Genomic DNA, 21,345 nt, shown 5'->3' on the forward strand with positions numbered 1-21,345 from the left:
TTCCTTATCCAAGAGAACCATCCCACCCAACCTAGCAGAGTGGCTCATTGCCGGATCCGGGGTCTTGCACTCCGCCGGGGGCGTGGGAGACCCCCCGCTAGCAGACCGCCCCGTCGTCTTCGGTGGCGAGACTTTCGCCTCCGCCCGCTTCAGATTCGAGGTCGCCGATTGCCCCTTTTCGACAGTTGCCCTACCATCCGCCTTCTCCGCCATTAGCACCGCCCCTGGTAGAGAAAAGCCCGCCAAACCAGCGTCTAGGTTGCGCCGTCGCAGCCCTATCCGCCGTCGGAAATCAAGCCACCCCCAGCGAAAGAACCCTAACCCTAGCGTTGAGACGCGACCGCTAGGCAATCACCCCCAACCGCCTTAGCGCTCTGCGTGTGGTGGACCCTCTCTCGGAACACTTTTACTAATTATCTCGTGTAGGGGGACTTGGGAGTAGAGTTGGACTCGGCTGTGCACCTATGAATCCTCAAAATCATCTCAAGAAAAAAACCCTATGAATCCTCAAAATCATCTCAAGAAAAAAACCCTATGAATCCTCAAAAACAAAACAAAAAACCTATGTGACCGGAGCCGTGGGGTCCACCCGTCAGCGACTTGCTGGCTATTCGTAGGCTTTGCGGTTTTGTTGACCTTTCCACCGGTGACCTCCTTACCCGGCCGGCTCGCCAGCCTCGCCGATCCCGCCGGCTTCCGGCCGCCGGCTCTCTCCGTCCCACTCCATGGCGTCGGTGACCGTTACGCCTCTTTCCGCGCCCGAACCCGAGCCCTCAGCTCGCCCCGACAACCTTCCCCGGTCAGCTTCGCCCCCCTCTTCCTCCCCTTGCTTAGAGCTGTTTTATTGCCGTTCATATTCTAGATTGAATTCTGATGAGGTTTCCGTTTGTTAGATTAAATTCTAGCCGAGACCAAACTGTAGCCACAGGAGGGCAGGATTTTACTTGTTTGGTCGAAAAAGTTTTTTTTTTTACTTGTTTGATTAACTTCTAAGTCAGATTTTGGGTGGACTTTAGATACAGTCTGTTATTAGTTGAAAAAAAGATGTGTGCTTGCGCTTGAGAAATTGCTGCCACGTGTTACTGTATCATATGTGAATATGTACTAGGCTGGTGATGAAGATATTTTCTGTTCTGTGATGTGTAACGCGAACTTCCTTTTATCTGGAATCCTGCAGGCCCAGCGTGGCAATTTCATGGGACACCCAAGGTACCGTCTCTCTTTCTCTCTGAAGCATAGCAAACGGAAGATTCTATTCAGTGTTCATCCTTTATTTTCTATTTATGGAGTAGACCGCGGTGGAGAGCAATGTGGGCATGTAATCCATCGTGTAGAATTATTACATGGAGCTGTACCAACTGTGATGCAGTTTGAAAGGACCTTCCTTCTGCTACTTTAGAAAGTCCTGTTAGTCGGTTGGTCGGTCATGAACCCCAATTCTACTGGATGGTAAAGTGCGGGCTGACGTATGCTATATCCTTTGAATTGTGTGTTGGATCCAATAGTGTATACTAAAGTAGCTCATTAAATCTCGTGGGATCTAACGAGCCATAGTAGCGCATTTATTTTAATTCTCTATTTACCTTTGGCGAAGTTATTTTCCTTGTCGCTTCTGTGGACTTTCCAAAAGTGTACAAATGTAACGTCTTTCCGTTTAAAGCACAAATGTAACCTCACAGACCTTTGAAATTCCCAAATAGTTGGTGTGATGTCTTTTAGCATACTTGTGACCTGCAATTGGGCCTTCAGCTGCATGAGTTGCTGTTGCCATTTACATTAGGTGTGGTACCATCTGATTTCAATTTTGGATTACGTGCAGCTCTATGCAAGCATGCGGAAACCTGCGAGTTGGGATCAGAGGCATTCCTGATTGATCCTGCTCTGCTTCCAACTCTAGAAGGTCTACTTCTAGAAACATATGCGATGTTGCGCCCAAAGCCAGTTGAGTATGAGCAACGACGTACTATGATAGACGTCTTCAACAAAATTGCCAAAGATATTTTTGGTAAGAGATTTTCCTGTCTGTTACCATTTGGGTCAAGAAATTATACTATTGAACTTTCTGTATTTTCAATTATTATGCCTAATTGTTGTTAACATGTAAAATTTTATAGATATGTATACAGATTGAAATCATCACATTTATGCCTGGTTTTAGAACACCTGTGATCTTATAGATCACATGCAGATGTTCAAGTATGTGAGTTCACTGGCAGTCAAGCAAAGATGCAAATACTTAAGTAACAGTGTCTCACTATTTCAGATACCTGCCAGCTAAGATGAATATGTGACAACTGCAGATTTCACCATGTACTTCATTTATGGAAGCTTATGCCTTGATGAGTTGATGTACTAGGAAATATATTGGTAGGACATAAAGAGTCCTTTTGTTGTACTCTGTAAAGAAATATAAGAGCATTTAGGGAGTACATTATAGAGCATGAGGGAAAAAGTACATTCTGAAATCTGAGCATACATCTTTTGTGCCTGTTGGATTAGTGGTATTTGGTTTTGATTTTTTAAGTGTATTAAATTCCAACGGAGTCAACCTCTTCTTTGAGGTAGTTGATTAGTTAATCCAGTACATGTTCTCCAAATTTTTATATGTAACAGGCTACCACTATCCAGATATTATTTTTACTAGAAAGGTTTTGTCTCCCATATGAATATATGAAATTTGCGTGATGGTGTGACCTATTTCTTGTTTGATGTTTCATTTCAGGTAAAAAAGATGATTTTCCGGTTGTGGAACCGTTTGGGTCATTCACAATGGATCTATTTACTACTAAAAGTGATCTTGATCTCTCTGTCAACTTTAGCAATGATATGGATGGTCAATTTGCTCGCAAGGACAAGATTTCTGTTATTAGAAAGTTCGCAAAAGTCCTACATAAGCATCAGAGTAATTACTACTCCCTCTGTAAACTAATATAAGAGTGTTTAGATAACTAAAATAGTAATCTAAACGCTCTTATATTAGTTTACGGAGGGAGTACTGTCTTATCTTCATATCTCTCCTAGCATTTGTATGTCCACTCATCTTTCATTGGAGATTTAAGTTCATTAAACACGCATTCATAAATTGTCATTCCATCTTATTTACAAAATTATGTATTGGACCTGATAGATTTAAAGAAGGGACGTAGACTGGCATAGCGATTGCATACATTATGTGTGAAGATCTTGAGGTTACCATAATTTTTTCTAAAAGTACATAGCTACAGAAGTAACCGTAAGAGAAACTGCTCATGCAATAAAATGGTGCTCATCTTCTACCTAGCTTGCACCGACATGTGTAGGCAACAGTTTTATGATGCGTTATGGCACTGCAATATAACATTTGCTGAAAACACCGACACATAAACACTATTAGGTGCATGCCAAAATCTTTTTGAAGGAAAAGTTCAGAACTGTATCATGCAATGCATATTATTGTCAACCTTAGTTTGGTGTCTACGCGAGTTTCATATTTAGCCCTGCAGAATGTTAATCTGGATTCATCCCGTTGATAGCCAAAATGTTCTAAATGCGAAATCGTTATATGCAGTAAGCCTACAGTTTTGCTAATTTGAGGTGCATTTTTTTCTATATAGAATCCTATATACCTGAGAGAGTGATCCCCATTTCTTCTATTTATCTCAAGATGCAACTATGCCACCTCAACATCCAACCATGCATGCAAAAAAGGCCACCTCAACATGCTAACATCCATGAGGAATGATCCACCACAACATGCACCCATACATGTGAATACTATTACACTAATTATATTCCATAACTATCTTAAATGTATACAATAATCAAATATTGGTCCAACTTGATCAAATATATAGCAAATAATTTCGCCAACAATGTGCGGGGTATCATCTAGTTCCACCAATACCTGGGGTCATAATTTATCTATCTATATCTATACCTCTATATCTACTAATAAAGCAAGGTGCGTTTCTCTGAATTTTCGATCCGTTCACCCATGTTATTATTTTTGATTTTTATATAAACTGATCAGTGCCGTTATTGGGCCACGTTCATTGTAAGTGAAAAAACGTTTCGTGGGTTGTTCTCCCGATCCTCTCACGTGAGGTGTCCTGTTTTCTTGCGTGAGGTGGCGGCTGGCCCAGTCAAAAAAAAATTGGCGTGGGTGGGAGGGATCGAACTCCCAACCTCTCATGGAGCCCAAAGGGTACATCCAACTGAGCTACCCCGTACTATGTGTACAAGTAATGGTTCTTTTGCTTATTAAATAATACCACCTCGCTTCCTTGCATCCTTTACTACCAATTTATATACGTCTTAATTCGTAATCATCAACAAGCAGTCGCTGCAATACGAGGACGACGGGCTTTGCATGGGCCAATGGGTGAGAGATAAAGATAATGAGGCGTTACAACCAGCAGCGTCAATCATAGCGGCCACCGTGAACGAGAGTCACAACCTTGTGATGATGGATAGGATGTGGCTTGCCATGTGCATTCGAGGCGACGAGTCATGCTGAGAACCTATAAATCAGTCATGCATCGGCGCTTGTGGGCTAATTAAACGGAATTCTATGAGACATGCAATTAAATGAGCACAATGCACGTGCATGATGTGTGCTGGTTGTGTGCTAAATAAACAGGAGACATGCATAATTAAAGGATCACATTGCTTCGTATCAGTGACTAGGCTGATATGGGCTAACTAATTAAACGGCATAATTAAAGGAGAACGATGCACGTGCATGATGATGTTGGCTCTAATTAAACAGCTTGAGGGTTGTATTCAGGGTCCCTTTGGCATTGTGCTTTCACATACAATTATCACTAAATTCGAGTAGACCTAAGAGTGCTCCCCAGTGCATTACATCTTAGGTTATATCATACTCCCCCGTCTGGAAATACTTGTCGCTCAAACGGATGTATCTAACACGTCTAGATACATCCGTTGAGCGACAAGTATTTCCGGACGGAGGTAGTATGTGTTAAATATTTATATAGATATAGCCTCTATAATGGATTGCATCTTATTTTTGCTGTCGGCGCTATTCCACGAATAATGAGTGGTTGATAAACCTCGGTAGGTGAGCCTCCTTGCCACCGAGCGGCACCGTCTGGTTGTTGTGTGGCGTTGGTGGCCGTTTTGGTGGACTACGCAACTACCGTTTTCTTCGTAGTGTGGCATAAGGCGTTGTGTTTGCACATATGTGTCTCACTAAATATAAGTATACACCATTTTTTTCTCCCGTTGCAACTACCATTTTCTTCTTAGTGTGGCATAAGGCGTTGTGTTTACATATACATGTCTCACTAAATATAAGTATACATCATTTTTTTCTACCATTGCAATGCACGGGCATATGTGTTAGTTATTTTATAATGTCCAGTTTTTGTAAAAAAACAAAGATTTAAATTTTTATCCATTTCTTGTGTTGTCTCTTTGTATAAACTGCAAGATATGACATGTACCAAACATGTAAAATTGGAAGAATTATAATTGGCTATATTGAACAAGTTTCATTCGAGGCAAGGCTGCCTGTCATTTACAATTTAATAGCATCAGCATTGCTTGGATAGATGTCCGCAAACTGTGTAGTCCATTTCGTGTTGGGCATATAACCAACTGCTTAGTAGAAGCCTTTTGTTGCTACTGCCGATGTCTTCCTTACTTCTTATCTTTCTTGTATTGTCAATTTCAGGCCGTGGTCGTTGTTATGGGGTTTTACCTGTTTTAAGTGCTATAGTTCCTGTACTGAAGGTTACTGATAAGGGAACCGGGGTTGAATGTGATATTTCAGTCGAAAACAAAGATGGCATGTCAAGATCGATGATATTTAAACTTGTTTCTTCAATTGATGAAAGATTTCAGATACTTTGTTATCTGGTATTTCAATCATCTGTCTTGATGTTTATTTTTGGAAAGTATAACTAGCATTATACTCCCCTTGAAGTTATCTATCTAAAAGATATGACAATTATTTTCTGTTTATTCTGCAGATAAAGTTCTGGGCTAAGACACATGATGTTAATTGTCCCAAAGATCGAACGATGAGCTCGATGGCAATTATCTCCTTAGTTGCTTTCCATTTACAGGTAAAGTGAGATTGTTACCTTTATTTGATTTTCTGTTCAAACTTCACGATTGGAGTACATTGGATATAGCTTAGCTGTTGTATAGAATTTTACATTAGAGGGGCCCAGGCTGAGACTTGATGCTTAATTATTTTTCTTTTTGAACAAAAAATAAATGAGTGCACTTATGAATTGTAAATATGGAGTGCAGACCCGGCATCCTCCAATATTACCTGCATTTTCCGGCTTACTGAAAGGTACCTCCTCTATTGATGTACATGTCATTCTTTTTGGCTCTTTGCAACTACATTTGCTGTTGTCATACTTTTATCATCTGATTACTGATTAAAAACTAACAGTAAGATATTTTATACCCATTTATAGATGGTGCAGACTTTGCAAGTGTCCAGAGAAACGTTGTGCTATTCAAGGGATTTGGGAGCACTAATAAAGAATCCGTTGCTGAACTTTTTGTATCACTAATGAGTAAAGTGAGTTCTTTATAGTTTACTTCAATTTTTGATAGGAAGATATCAGGTGCAAAAGCACAATTTGGTGCACCCATGTTTTTTTGTCGATGAATGTATTTTTGACAATGTTCCTATTATACTTCCAGTTAATGTAGCCTTAGCCTCCTGCAGCAAACATCTCCACTTGATCTTAACTTCAGCACATGTTCAGCCTCTAAACTTACCTGACCCTGCTGGAATGGGATGACATATATATTTTTTTGCGGGCGGTAATGGGATGACATTGTTTAGTTGAGCTATGACATTGTTGTCATTTGCCATTCAGAACATTTTCCTGTGAAATATAGTGATCAAGTAACCTGATTATTCAATATAGTTGAGGGAGTAAATGACCATGGGTAGCCTAGCCGGCTCCCCCTGGCACTTCAGAAAAATTATAGGCCGATCGAGCCTTCAAGCTTCCAAGACGTGGGGCCGCCTTCCCCAGCCGACTGCCCCTCAGGCCGGCTGTGCGAAGGGGGCCTAGGCCTAAAACTCTCCAAGAAGAAAGCCCCGAGAGGGCCGGCTCCACGAAGCCGGCCGCAAGAAGGCTGACTCCAAGAAGCCGGTCCCCCTCAGCAGGCGGCCCAGATCGTGCCCTTAAAATCTGCACCCACATAACGGCGATGAGACGGGGCGTGGCTACAACGAAACCTGTCACCCTCGAATCCCGGAGAACGCCTGGCCACAGTACGCCGTACAGGCGGCCCTCACCCGTTCGGCGCGGCACTGTTGCCATATTGACCATGATGTCACCCACGGCGAGCCGTCAGTACGACACGTGGGTGGCGGGTCCCATCCGTCATGGAGACACCCGAAGGCGGCCGGGCCACCCCCAGTCGGCCTGGGGTATGGCCGATTCGCAGTAGCCGGCCAGTCCACTCCCTCGACGGAGACGCCCCATTAAGGAGATAAGACGAGGTAAGGCTACAGTGACAAGCCGCCCGGCGGCGGCACTGTAGCCATGCTTGCCAAGACGAAGCCCTCGCCACTGAGGGCGGGGCCACAGTAACCAGCCCCCGACAGAGCCCCCGAGCGGTGGGGCTGGCCTGTCGACCAGAGGACCGGCAACCGGCGGGGCCCACCAGTCGGCGGGCCCTACCAGTCGGCGAAGAAGCCGGTGGGCATAGACACCGACGGCTAGGGCCCGCGCCCAGTCGGATTACCATTGTACCCCTGGGGGTAGGCGTATATAAACCCCCCAGGGCTCCTATGCAGGAGATCTCTCTTTCGATAGTTTTAGACACAAGGAGAAGAGGAGCGGGCTGGCCTTGCCCTCCTTCATCCTTTCACCGAACAGCTCAAGGAGCATCCTGTAGCTACCCGTCGAGCTAGTGATCATGCGGAGACCCCGCAGAGCAGCATTAGGGGTGTTATCTCCATGGAGAGCCCTGAAGCTGGGTAAGATTCGCCGGCGTGCATGTCTTCGCCTTATCCCGTTTCCAGGCACCGGCGGTGTTTTATTGGCTCCCACAATGATAAGCCATCCATCGGCATATGTCGCACCAACCACCCGACATTTGGCGCCCACCGTGGGGCCAGTTGCACCGTCGTCCAGAGACCTGCTCTGGACGGGAACCCTCTTCCTTCCCAACGTGCGTAGCCAGCCCGGCTCGCCCGATGGCGCTTGCCCCGACGCGCTGCAAGACGTCGCCGACGCCTGCGCGGCGAGCTGCCTCGCCGATCTTCTTGGCGAGGCTCGCATCTCCGATGAGCCCGCATCCGACGCGGGCACAGACTGTCCCAAGAGTCACCTCGTCAGCCTCCTCGACCAACTCCACGTCTCCGGCGAGCTTGCCGCGGACTTGGAGTCGGTTGGCTCCACCGACCCGATGCTTGTCGACTTCGACACAACATCCCTTGACGCCTTCCCCACCAACGTGGTAATCATCAACGACCCTCTTCCTCAAGCCGACAGCAGCGACAGTGCCATCACCGAGGTACTGGTCATCAGCCACGGCGCCGCCTCAGGCAAAAACGCCCACGACGCCCTGCAGACGGCGCTGCACGACTTGTCCGCCCCCGTCCCGGCCGACGCGGACGCCAAGACATTGGAGGCGCGCCGCCTCGCCCTCGTTGCGGAGGGCCAGAAGCTATCCACCATGAGACGCCTCACCGAGGCTCACCAGCGCGAGGTCGACCGTGCCGCCTTCGGCACGCCGCCTCCCGACGGGCCGAGCCGCGTCGGCATCATCAAGAAACACGGCGCGGCTATCGCCGATATGCTGGGAGCAGACCGCCCAGTCTATGCCACGCCTCTCGAGAACCTACGCGCCGCCCAGGCGGCCGCAGACGAATTGAATGGGCTGGGGCCTGATGAGCTCCCCTACATGACCAGACGCATCCAGCAACTTATCGACGCAGCCATGGAGCGGCATGAAGCCGGCGTCCACGCCGAGAGTCCTCCCCGCGCCGAGAGCACGGCGCGACGTCCCGAACACCGACCGCGGGCAACACCCGCGCAAGAAAAAAAAGGAGCCAGCTGCCAGCCGCAGCCGGACTCGAATCTCCATCGAGCGTGACGCAGAGGGCCGCCCTCGAGCCGTGGAGTGGCGGGGCAACCCCCCTCCTCCGCCTCGTGGGGAGAGATACCCTACCCCGCCGCCTGTCACGCATCCGACTCTCAGCGGCCGGCTGGGTCGCCGCGAAGGAGTCGGCGAGAATGATGCCCGCCACTGGATCGACCGCCTTGCGCGATCCCTGACCCTGGAAGAAGAAGATGATGTCGGCCTGCCTTGCTTCGCCCCCCGCATCCGCGACGAGCCCTTCCTCAAAGGGTCCTCGCTCCCAAGAGACACGCCCAAGTACAACGGCTCCGTGAAGCCGGAAGATTGGTTGATCGACTACTCCACCGCGGTTAGCATCGCGAACGGCAACAGGCGTGTTGCCGTAAAATATGTGCCCCTCATGCTCCAAGGCACGACGCGCACCTGGCTCAACAGCCTCAAGCCTCACAGCGTCAACAACTGGCTAGACTTCACTGAAGCCTTCATCCGAAACTTCACCAGCACCTACAAGCGGGCTGGCTCCCAAGCCCCGACAGCTCTCCTTGTGTGTCCAAGGGCCCAACGAATCGACTCGCGACTATCTCACGCGTTGGGCCGAGCTCCGCAATTCCTGCGAGGGAGTGCACAAGGTTCAAGCTATAGAGTACTTCACCGCCGGGTGCCGAGAAGGCATCCTCCTCAAGCACCGACTCCTCTGCGACGAGCCGACTACACTTGACGAGCTGCTGATCATAGCTGATAAATATGCCACGGCCGATTCCTCAATGAAGACCGAGCTTCGAGTAGACGCCTCCGGGAAGGTGCTCGCTCCAAGCCCCAAGACGCCGGTTGGAGAGTCCAGTCGACGCTCGTACCAGAACGACCACAAGCGCAAAGCTCCCCTGCCGCCTTCCACCAGTCGACAGGTGGCCACAGTCGAAGACGAACAACCCGAAGGGCGGCCCGCACCCACGAAGCAGAAGGGCGGCAGGCCGGCTTTCTCCTACGAGCAAGCACTTGATGCCCCCTGCAAGTTTCACAGCGGCGCAAAGCCTTCAAACCACACAACCCGAAAATGCCACTGGCTCACACGGATCTCCAAAGGTGAGGGGATGGCGCCACCTCCGCCTGCTGGTTAGCCGCCTCCGGCTCCTCCGCAGCCGGCTGCTCGACCAGCGGTCGGGGCAGTTCAAGACGAGTACCCCGATGAGCATGCCGCCTACGTCTTCTTTACGAGCCAGCCAGAAGATCGGCGTAGCCGGCGCCGACAACACCAAGAAGTCAACGCAGTCGCCACCAACAACCCAGAGTTCATGCACTGGTTAGAAAGGCCTATTAGCTGGAGCCGGACAGATCACCCAGAGGTGATGCCGTCTCCCGGCTCTTACGCATTGGTTCTGGATGCCACCCTCGCTACAGAAAGGCGAGCCGCCCGTTTCTCCCGCGTGCTGATAGATGGTGGGAGCAGTATCAACATATTATACCGTGACACCATGGACAAGCTAAGCATCAAGACGAAGCAGCTCATGCCCAGTCGGACCGTGTTTCATGGCATTGTTCCCGGCCTGTCCTGCTCCCCAATCGGTAAGATCAAGATAGACGTCCTCTTTGGGGACAAGGATCATTTTCGCCGAGAGGCGGTGTGGTTTGAAGTGGTGGATCTAGAGAGCCCTTACCACGCGTTGCTTGGCCGACCTGCCCTGGCCAAGTTCATGGCTGTACCCCATTATGCCTACCTCAAGATGAAGATACCAAGTTCCAAGGGCATCATCACCATAGCTGGAGACTACAAGAAATCCTCTGAGTGTGCGGCTGCCAGCAGCCGGCTGGCCGAGTCCCTTGTAATTGCTGAGGAGAAGAAGATACTGGACCGAGTCGTGGCCATGGCCGGCAAGCAGCCGACCCTGTCCCCCGACCCCAAGAAGTGTGATGCCCAAGGTTCTTTTCAGCCGGCCAAAGAAACAAAGAGGGTACCTCTGGACCGGGATCACCCAGAAAGGTTTGCCACCATCGGGGCAAACCTGGACAGCAAATAGGAAGGCGAGCTCGCCGATTTCCTCCGTGAGAATCGGGACATTTTCGCAAGGTCCCCCAAGGACATGCCGGGTGTGCCGAAGGAATTCGCCGAGCACAAGCTACACGTCCGAGAAGGTGCAAAACCAGTGAAACAACCCCTCCGCCGACTATCGGAAGAGAAGAGAAGGATTGTAGGGGAAGAAATAGCCCGACTTTTGGCAGTCGGCTTCATTATGGAAGTTTTCTTCCCAGAGTGGCTCGCCAACCCGGTCCTCGTGCTGAAGAAAAATAACAAGTGGCGCATGTGTATAGACTACACTAGCCTCAACAAGGCTTGCCCCAAAGATCCTTTCGCCATGCCAAGGATTGACCAAGTGATAGACTCCACAGCCGGATGCGAGCTGTTGAGCTTCTTGGATGCTTACTCAGGCTACCACCAGATAAAGTTGGATCCAGCTGACCGCTTGAAGACCGCCTTCATCACACCCTTCGGAGCCTTCTGCTACCTAACTATGACATTCGGCTTGAGAAATGCCGGTGCCACCTTTCAGCGTTGCATGCAGAAGTGCCTCCTCAAGCAACTCGGCAGAAATGCCCATGTCTATGTAGATGATATTGTGGTGAAGACGGAGAAGCGCGACACCTTGCTGGAAGACCTCAGAGAGACATTTGAAAACTTGCGCCGATTTCAAATCAAGCTCAACCCCGAGAAATGCGTGTTCGGAGTACCAGCCGGCCAGCTCCTAGGCTTCCTGGTCTCCAAACGCGGCATCGAGTGCAATCCGATGAAGATCAAGGCCATAGAGAGAATGGAGATTCCCACCAAGCTGCGGGATGTCCAGAAGTTCACCGGATGCTTGGCTTCCCTGAACCGCTTCATCAGCCAGCTCGAAGAGAAAGCCCTCCCCCTCTACCGACTCATGAAGAAGTCCACTCATTTCGAGTGGAACGACCAGGCGGACCAAGCCTTCCACGAGCTAAAGAAGATGCTGACCACGCCGCCTGTCTTGGCGGCACCGACTAAAAAAGAGCCCATGCTCCTTTACATTGCCGCTACTAGCCGGGTGGTCAGCACAGTTATCGTAGTCCAGCGCCCAGAAGAAGGCCGGGCTCAGCCGGTCCAGAGGCCGGTGTATTATTTAAGCGAAGTCTTATCCACCTCGAAGCAGAACTACCCACACTACCAGAAGATGTGCTACGGTGTGTACATCGCTGCCAAGAAGCTCAAGCCCTATTTTCAAGAGCACCCCATCACGGTCGTGTGTACTGCCCCGCTCGCCGAGATCATAGGCAGCCGGGATGCATCCGGCCGGGTGGCCAAATGGGCTATTGAGCTGGGCCCCTACGCGATCTTCTACCAGCCCCGCACCGCTATTAAGTCCCAGGCACTGGCCGACTTCCTCGTCGATTGGACCGAAACCCAATACCTGCCACCGGCCCTCGACTCCACTCACTGGAGGATGCACTTCGATGGGTCCAAGATGCACACCGGCTTGGGAGCCGGCATCGTCCTCACCTCTCCCAAGAGCGATAAGCTCAAGTATACATTACAAATTCATTTTACCGCCTCCAACAATGTGGCCGAGTACGAGGTGCTCATACACGGGCTCCGGCTGGCCAAAGAGCTCGGCATCCGCCGGATCCTGTGCTATGGCGACTCGGATTTGGTGGTCCAACAGTCATCTGGCGACTGGGACGCCAAGGACGCGAACATGGCGAGCTATCGTTTCCTCGTCCAGCAAATCAGTGGATACTTTGAAGGATGTGAGTTCCTTCATGTACCACGTGCCGACAACATGCAAGCAGACGCCTTGGCACGAGTAGGATCCACCCGGCAAGCTAGAGCAGCCGGCGTTTCTCTCCACCGCCTTCTCAAGCCGTCTATCAAGCCGTCTCCAGAATCTGATTCCATCTTCGTGCCGCCTGACCCCGACGCAGTCGGATCCGACTTGGGAAACCAAGCAGGCGGCGCGGGGACTCCAACAGGCGGCCCGGGGACTGCCATAGTCGCACCCGGCCCGGGGAATTCGGAACTCGGCCCGGGGGCTACTGCAGCCGGCCCGGGGACTGCATCAACACAACAGGCGGTGGTCGACTCCGACTCCAACTCTTCACCACCCAGCCCACCCGCCCCTATCACAGTGGCAGTCCTGACAATAGAAGAAGTCACAGCTCCATCATAGGCCCAGCCCATTCTCAATTTCTTAGTAAACAGAGAGCTGCCAACCGACGAGATCTCGACAAGACAGGTTCAACGCCGAGCCGGAGCTTACACAATCGTCAGCCGAGAGCTTGTTAGGCGCAGCGTCACTGGAGTCTTCCAGCGCTGCGTCGAACCAGAGAAGGGCATAGCAATCCTCAGGGACATCCACCAAGGCGAATGCGGCCACCACGCAGCCTTAAGATCACTCGTCGCCAAAGCTTTTCGCCATGGATTTTTCTGGCTGACTGCTTTGGAAGACGCCAAGGAACTAGTCAAACACTGCAAAGGGTGCCAAGTTTTCAGCTCCAAACAACACCTGCCGGCTTCTGCACTCAAGACCATCCCCCTCACCTCGCCCTTTGCCGTCTGGGGGCTGGATATGGTGGGCCCGTTCAAGACGGCACGCGGCGGCATGACACATTTGCTCGTCGCTGTGGACAAATTTACCAAGTGGATTGAGGCAAAGCCGACCAAGAAGCTGAATGGGCCGACTGCCGTTACTTTCATCGCAGATATTACAACCCGGTATGGCGTGCCGCATAGCATCATCACCGACAACGGCACGAATTTTGCAAAGGGAGCACTGACATGTTTCTGCGCAACACACGGCATCCGGCTGGACCTAGCGAACAGCCGGCCAGCACAAGCTCTCGGCCCCTTGGGAGGGCCCCTTCATCAGTAGCAGAGCTTTAGGCAACGACTCCTACTACCTAATCGACGCGCAGAAGTCGAAGGCACGCAAGAGAGATGATTCCGGCTCGGACGAACTCCAGTGCCCGCCCAGCGCCGGATCGGGCCGCTGACGCCTTCCAAGCCTTGAAGCGGCCGACTGCGACCTCCAGCCAGTCGGCAGTCCGACTTGGGGTGCGCGGAATCACCTCACCAGGCCAGAGGGCGGCCAGCACTTGCGCCCCGGCGCGCTGAAGACGGCGGAGAATGCGGTGGGCCGGCTGCAGGCGGGCTTGAAGCCCCAGAAGCTGCTCCTCTAGTGACCGGCTGGCACCCGGCGCGATCTCGGCCCCCGCCTGCCGTCGCGCGTCGCGGTAGGCCTCGATGGCTTGGGTGGCGGCGGCAGAGTAGCCGGGAAAGTAATCTGCACAAAGAGGAAAGCAGTGGCACAAAGTCAAAAAATGGATCAGACAGTAGGAGGCAGGCAAGGAAGCAAAGAAGAAGGCGGCCTACCGTCAATCAAGTCTTCCACCCGGCTATAGCCTTGGCTCAGCGCCTGCCTCGTCTCGGCCCAGTTTGCCGCCTCGGTCTCATATTCGGCTTTGAGGGCGGCCTCGCTATCCTGTGCCGCCTTCAGGGCCGCCTTGTGGCTCTCCTCCTGGTCGGCCAGCTTCTTGGCCAGGCGATCACGCTCTTGGGCCAGGGCGGCGCACTCGTCTTCCTTGGCGCGAAGGGAGGACTGGGCTCCGCTTAGCTGGCTCCTCAAGTCAGCATTGGCCCCTGCAAATATGAAGAAAGAAGTCGTCAGGAAAAGATCCGACCCGACTACTCGGTAGTCGGCCCGAATCTCGGGGACTACACCCAGTGGGTGCGCTGACGCGCCCCCACTTAAAAGAAAAACGAAGCGCTTACTCCGGCTCTCGGTCAGATCAGTGGCCTTCTGATTCAACTCCTGGGCCTGGGAGTTGAAAGCGGCCGCGCGGAGGTTATGGTACTCCTGCAGATAAGACAAGGGACGCAAGTAAGAACAGGACGGCAATCAAGCTTTCCAAGAAGTTCCAAGCCGCCTGCTCAGCAGCCGGCTCGGAACTCGGGGACTACACCCAGTGGGTGCGCTGACGCGCCCCCACGGAAGAAATCAAAAGCAATCGACAAAGAGCAGGAGGACTCACCCGAATAACCGATCATGTCGTGAGAAACTCCTGGGTGTACTGCTTCAGCGCGGTGGCTTGGGCCTGAAGCCGGTTCCGGACGTCCTGCGCCGCCACATTCAGCACGGCTGTCCCGCCGCCCGGCGTCCACCCGGACGAGCTATCGCTGGCCGCTTCTAGGTCCTGGGCCGACGAGCCGACGTCCATGGTTTTCTGCGCATCCGGCGCTGAAGTCGCCTTCCCCGCGCGGCGGCAAGGCGGTGACGAGATCACAAGATCCCCTCCAACGACCGGCTCGCCTCCAGCCGGCTGCACGGGCGGCACTTCAGGCCGGCTTCCTCGGTCCGCTCCAGTCGGCGGCGATGGCGCCACCTCCCTCTCCATCTTCGGCTGGCCGCGGACGGCCTCCTCCAACGGGGGCACAGGGGTGTCGGGAGCCGCGGCGCGGAGGGGAATGACGAACTGCGGAGGCTGGTTCTGCTGGGCCTCTGCCTCCCTCTCCGCGTCTGCGGCCTCCGCCTGGGCCTTGGCGGCCGCGACGGCTCGCGCCTCCGCCGACTTATGCTTCGCCTCTCGAGCCGCCCTCCGCTCCTCCGCCTCCCACTCCTCCCGCACTTCTCGCGCGTTCCGCTCCGTCGCCTCTAGGAGGTCGGCGCGGGGATCCACCCGACGGGAGCTTGAAGACCCTCCCATGGCTCCGACTATGGAGGCGGCCGGGACCCGCCCAAGGGAAAGAGGGGCCCTGTTTGATAAATTGAGAAAAAGGGTTTGGAAAAACATCAACCGAAGAAGAAGAAAAAAGAAAGGCATGAGAACAGCGACACTTACGCTGAGACCGCCTGCGGCTGCTTCACCACCTTGCGGAAGCGGGCTGCCTTCGCGGCCGCCTCGTCCCGCTTGGTCGCCGTCGCGGTACTCTTGGGCTTCTTCGGCCGACTGCCGAAGTAGGTCGACGCGGCCCGGCGTTTCTGCGCGCCGCCATGGAGAGCCGGCGTGGCGGATGGGCCCGCACTTTGGTGATCGGGTGCCGGCTGACGGCGTGGAACAACTTCGGCCTCGGCATCATCCGGCCAATCCTCGAAGGAGGCCCCGAGCCCAGAGCCGCCTGCCTCGCCGCCCTCCCCTGCGACGTCTTCTTCCATGGCGGCCGCCCCCAGGTCCGGGTCGTCAACGTCATCCATCGTGCGGTCAGGGAGGAACTGGCGTTCCACCCCCGCTGCCCCGGTTGCCGGCGGAAGCGCGGGGTTGTGCTAAAGAAAAGCCGGCTGGTCAGGAGTCGGCCACCATGAACTCGGCAACAAGCAAAGAAAAAGAAGAAGAGAAGCTTACCATAGGCGGAGGATTGGCGCGAGAGTATGGATCCTTGCCATACTACCACTCCTCGGTGAGCTTGCAGTTGGAAATATAATTCACCATATAAGACACCTCGGCGTTTTGCATCTCCTTGGTGCTTAGCCGGCATGGGTCGAAGCGGCCGCTCATCTGGCCGATCATGTGAGGTCGGCCCTGGAGCGGAAGCACCCGGCGCTCCACGAAGGCGGCCACCAGGTCGGCCCCGGACAGACCCTCCGACTGGATCATCACGCGGAGCCGGGCAACGGAGGCGGCTCCGCCCGGAGACAACGACCTGGACCAGAAGGACCATGAAGGCTGCCTCCCAGCCAGCGGGCCGGCTACGTAAGCCGGCAGGTTGACGAAGTCGCCTTGTGGAGCGATATTCTTCACGTAGAAGTAAGACTTCTGCCAGAGCTTCACCGACTGGATAGCGGGATGGACGGAAACGGGTTGTTGTCGCCCGTCCTCCGCACGACGATGAAAGCGCCGCATGGGGCGGGCACGCCCGCAACAACAGTGCCAAGCTTGCACTGGAAGAATTCTCCCCACAGTTCAAGGGTGGGGAGGACGCCAAGAAAACCCTCGCACAGGGTGACGAAGGCCGACAGCAACATCACCGCGTTGGGAGTGAGGTGATGCGGCTGGAGATGATAGAATTCGAGGAAGGAGCGGAAGAACCCGCTCGCCGGCAGGCCAAAGTCGCGCAGGCAATGCGAGCGGAAGATTACCCGCTCGTCCTCTTTCGGTGCCGGCGAGATCTCCCTCTCCGGCGTGAGACGGACCCGCACGTAGTCCGCGCCCGGCAGCCACTGCGTCTGGCGGAGAAAGTCGACATGGTCGTCGTGGACATTGGAGCCGTCCCAGGAGCTCGACAGCGCCATGAGAATGGCGCGGCGACGGAGAGACACGTGACCCTGCCGCGGCAAAGCAACGGCGAGTCAAGGAGGTTGGCGGAAGAGCCGGGCGGCGGCGGGGAGTTGTGGCGACAGAGAAGAAGAAACGGAAGGGGCGGGGCGAGGGCGAGCGTGCGAGCGTTTGCCGCTCCCCCTCCTCCCCCCTACTTATAAGCCTCGTACGACGAAGCCGAGGAGGCGAGGCGTGGGGGAACGTGGGATTAACTGCGCCCACTCCCCCCATGTCCTGCGCTTGTTGCGCTTCCACGGCGTGTGGCAACCGCCGCACGGAGGTGCGCGGTCCGCCCGGGCCGCAGAAGATCCGAGCGTGGGCCGTGGCCCGGTAGTGGCGGGCTCCGGACTGCGACGGCGTCCCGTCGCGCGCGTGGGCTGGCAGGCCCGTCCAGCCACTGGGTGCCATGTGGCGCACGGGCGGCGGGCGGTCAGCCCGCAGCCTAACTCGCGCGCCGCTTGGTTCCCGCCCACGAACTTCGACGCCCTCCAGAAGACGGCGCACCTAATCAAAGCCGGCTCTGGCTCCTCAAGACATGAAGCTGTTTGAGCTTCTCGACTCCTTTTTCTGCCTCGGAGCCCAACCAGCTTCGGGGACTACTGACGGAGTAAATGACCATGGGTAGCCTAGCCGGCTTCCCCTGGCACTTCAGAAAAATTATAGGCCGATCGAGCCTTCAAGCTTCCAAGACGTGGGGCCGCCTTCCCCCAGCCGACTGCCCCTCAGGCCGGCTGTGCGAAGGCGGCCTAGGCCTAAAACTCTCCAAGAAGAAAGCCCCGAGAGGGCCGGCTCCACGAAGCCGGCCACAAGAAGGCCGACTCCAAGAAGCCGGCCCCCCTCAGCAGGCGGCCCAGATCGTGCCCTCAAAATCTGCACCCACATAACGGCGATGAGACGGGGCGTGGCTATAGCGAAACCTGCCACTCTCGAATCCCGGAGCACGCCTGGCCACAGTACGCCGTACGGGCGGCCCTCACCCGTTCGGCGTGGCACTGTTGCCATATTGACCATGATGTCACCCACGGCGAGCCGTCAGTATGACCCGTGGGCGGCGGGTCCCATCCGTCATGGAGACACCCGAAGGCGGCCGGGCCACCCCCAGTCGGCCTGGGGTACGGCCGATTCCCAGTAGCCGGCCAGTCCACTGCCTCGACGGAGGCGCCCCATTAAGGAGATAAGACGAGGTAAGGCTACAGTGACAAGCCGCCCGGCGGCGGCACTGTAGCCATGCTTGCCAAGACGAAGCCCTCGCCACTGAGGGCGGGGCCACAGTAACCAGCCCCCGACAGAGCCCCCGAGCGGTGGGGCCGGCCTGTCGACCAGAGGACCGGCAGCCGGCGGGCCCCACCAGTCGGCGAAGAAGCCGGTGGGCATAGACACCGACGGCTAGGGCCCACGCCCAGTCGGATTACCATTGTACCCCTGGGGGGTAGGCGTATATAAACCCCCCAGGGCTCCCATGCAGGAGGAGATCTCTCTTTCGATAGTTTTAGACACCACAAGGAGAAGAGGAGCGGGCTGGCCTTGCCCTCCTTCATCCTTTCACCGAACAGCTCAAGGAGCATCCTGTAGCTACCCGTCGAGCTAGTGATCATGCGGAGACCCGCAGAACAGCATTAGGGGTGTTATCTCCACGGAGAGCCCTGAACCTGGGTAAGATTCGCCGGCGTTCATGTCTTCGCCTTATCCCGTTTCCAGGCACCGGCGATGTTTTATTGGCTCCCACAATGATAAGCCATCCATTGGCATATGTCGCACCAACCACCCGACAATAGTGATCAAGTTACCTGATTATTCAATATAGTGACCCTGTTTCCTCAGAGAACATGATTAAACCACCTGATTCCATCGTGCAGTGTATAGCTTGTCCTAGTTCAACGCACAACTGTTTTTAGCTCCTTTTTTCTGGCTATGTGCATGTGACTATGTATGGGCACCTTGCACAAATAAAATAAAATAAATGCAATTGTTCATTCATGCCACATAGCTGGCATCCTAGTTTCATCGTGGCCTCATCTTGACTTTTCAATGGTCAACATGCTCAGATATACTCGTCTTCTCTTGTGCAGCTACTAGCAGTAAAGGATTTATGGGAGCAAGGGCTTTGTGCCAGCAATTTTGATGGATTCTGGATCTCAAAGACCTGGAACAGAGGAATTGGTAACTTGAGTGTAAGTTTTGTGTGAATTCGGATTGTGACTTCTCAATAAATCCTGCAGAGCATTGTTTATTTGATTTGATACGTTCATTTTTGCAGGTGGAAGACTTCTTGGACCGATCTCAGAATTTTGCCAGATCAGTAGGGAAGGTGGAGATGCAGAACATCTGTGAATGCCTAAAGGATACTGTTTCCAAATTGACTGATTTCTTTAGGGGTAAAATTGATGCACCGACACTGAAGATCCTCATTTTTGGGGCGTTAAATCAGGATGTGCCAGTCAGTCACCCCAGTCCAAAACATGTTAAGAGCAAGAGGAAGAGGGAGTTGCGACATGACCCTGCAAACAGTGAGAAGCAGCAAAAGAAAGTGAAGCACGCTGCACAACGCGGCCGCGCTGCTAACAGGATTGATTCTATTTTACCAACTCCCACTGTATTTATGCCTCATGTGCATCAAGTAGGTTCTACCCAACCATTTAATCAGATTGTGCATCCATCTCAGCTTCCGATTCCTCAGCTTTCCTACGGGTTGCCACAAGCACACTTTCATCCAGGTCCTCATATGATAGGACAACCTCATGGTAGTTTCATCTACTCGACGGATCCTGGGATTCAACTGCAGCAGCAAGCCCGGCATATGTTTGTTCCTTTGCCAGTCCACCAGCCAGCGATTAATAGGTCGTTTCACCCCCATGGTTTCAACGGGGCACATGAGGTCCTGTATGATGACAATAGCTGGTTACCTTACGGAATCAATCCGAATTACAGGAGGGTATGACAGGTGCAGCAGCTTGAAGGGGGCGGTGTAGCCAGCTAATTGGTGGGGAATTGTGGTGTTGATGTGTTGTAGAATGAAATGTGCATTAGCATTCATGTAACAAGTTGTTGTTTTGTCCAAATTGACGGCGAAAGGGAAACCGAAAGCTTTTCTATGTTGGTCTGCGGTGAGCAGATTGTAAGTTTATTCTAGCCTTGGTAATTGCTCAGCTTGAAATATTTTTGGTTAGGAGCCTGGGTGAAGATTTGAGATGGCCAGGTAGATAGCACTGCAGCAAAGGGCAAACTAGAGTAGCTGCTGCTAACTGTTTGCCCATGTCTGTTTTGTAATGAATGAGTGAGCCTATCAGTTCGTATGAAGCAACTGTTGTAATGCAGCTGTATCAGCTTGATTGGTTCTCTGCTGTCATCATCCTTATTATTGTCTAATGCAGTTACATCATTAACTAATTTAGTGTTGGTCGATCGGCCATCTGAGAGGACAATACTGGTGGAATCTGCGTGCAAATTGCGGCTAGGTAGCTTGTTGGTTATCAACAAGTCCATTCCGCCTTGTTTTCTCTTGAGAACAAGTCCATTCCGCCCATTGTATGTATGATCCGGCGGCCCACCGTAATTTATAGGCCGGGGTTCAGTCCTGACGAAGACGACGAAACTTGGGTTAGGCCAACTGGAACCCATCATCCCAAAGACACGTTCATTTTGTCTGGATTTTGTCTGTTTGAGCAGGACAACCAAAATGTGTCCGTCTAACACACGCATCCGATCCGTCAAGGTCGGCTTGGTGCCCGTATGTATACCTTTTTTGGCCATTAAAACACATTTATTTTTTCATTTTATCAACGACATTTGGATACATTGGGTACATTTACCAATTCTTCGCTAGAAGAGCAAGATTAAAGAAAACAAGAACTACAATTAAAAGATATCCAACTTCCATAACTGCTTTCACTAGTTGGATTAATATCTTGGTATGTCTTCATTGTTGATCCGTGACTTCTCGAGCTTGCGCACTTCTATCTTCTTGGACTCCAAATACGTAGACGTTGCTTCGCATCTTATCTCTAGCCTCTATTCTAGCAACGA

At 52.8% G+C, this 21,345-nt stretch overlaps 1 protein-coding gene across 1 annotated transcript; it reads left to right on the forward strand.

Annotated features, from left to right (window-relative positions):
- Window positions 1-562: 562 nt before the first annotated feature.
- On the forward strand, window positions 563-20,671 carry LOC123153746 (protein HESO1). Its single transcript, XM_044572715.1, has 10 exons — window positions 563-799; window positions 1,178-1,209; window positions 1,820-2,005; window positions 2,723-2,902; window positions 5,675-5,859; window positions 5,973-6,068; window positions 6,259-6,304; window positions 6,432-6,538; window positions 19,392-19,493; window positions 19,580-20,671. The coding sequence occupies exons 1-10, from the start codon at window positions 726-728 to the stop codon at window positions 20,258-20,260; spliced, it is 1,689 nt and encodes a 562-aa protein (XP_044428650.1). The 5' UTR covers window positions 563-725; the 3' UTR covers window positions 20,261-20,671.
- The last annotated feature ends 674 nt before the right edge of the window (window positions 20,672-21,345 follow it).

The sequence above is a fragment of the Triticum aestivum genome, chromosome 7A (assembly GCF_018294505.1).
Source record: "Triticum aestivum cultivar Chinese Spring chromosome 7A, IWGSC CS RefSeq v2.1, whole genome shotgun sequence".
In the NCBI taxonomy this organism is placed as follows: domain Eukaryota; kingdom Viridiplantae; phylum Streptophyta; class Magnoliopsida; order Poales; family Poaceae; genus Triticum; species Triticum aestivum.

Coding starts and splice junctions, on each gene's coding strand:
- LOC123153746 (XM_044572715.1), top strand. CDS start 726: ATGGCGTCGGTGACCGTTACGCCTCTTTCCGCGCCCGAACCCGAGCCC. Junction 800..1,177: donor CGCCCCGACAACCTTCCCCG/GTCAGCTTCGCC, acceptor GGAATCCTGCAG/GCCCAGCGTGGCAATTTCAT. Junction 2,903..5,674: donor AGTCCTACATAAGCATCAGA/GTAATTACTACT, acceptor TGTCAATTTCAG/GCCGTGGTCGTTGTTATGGG.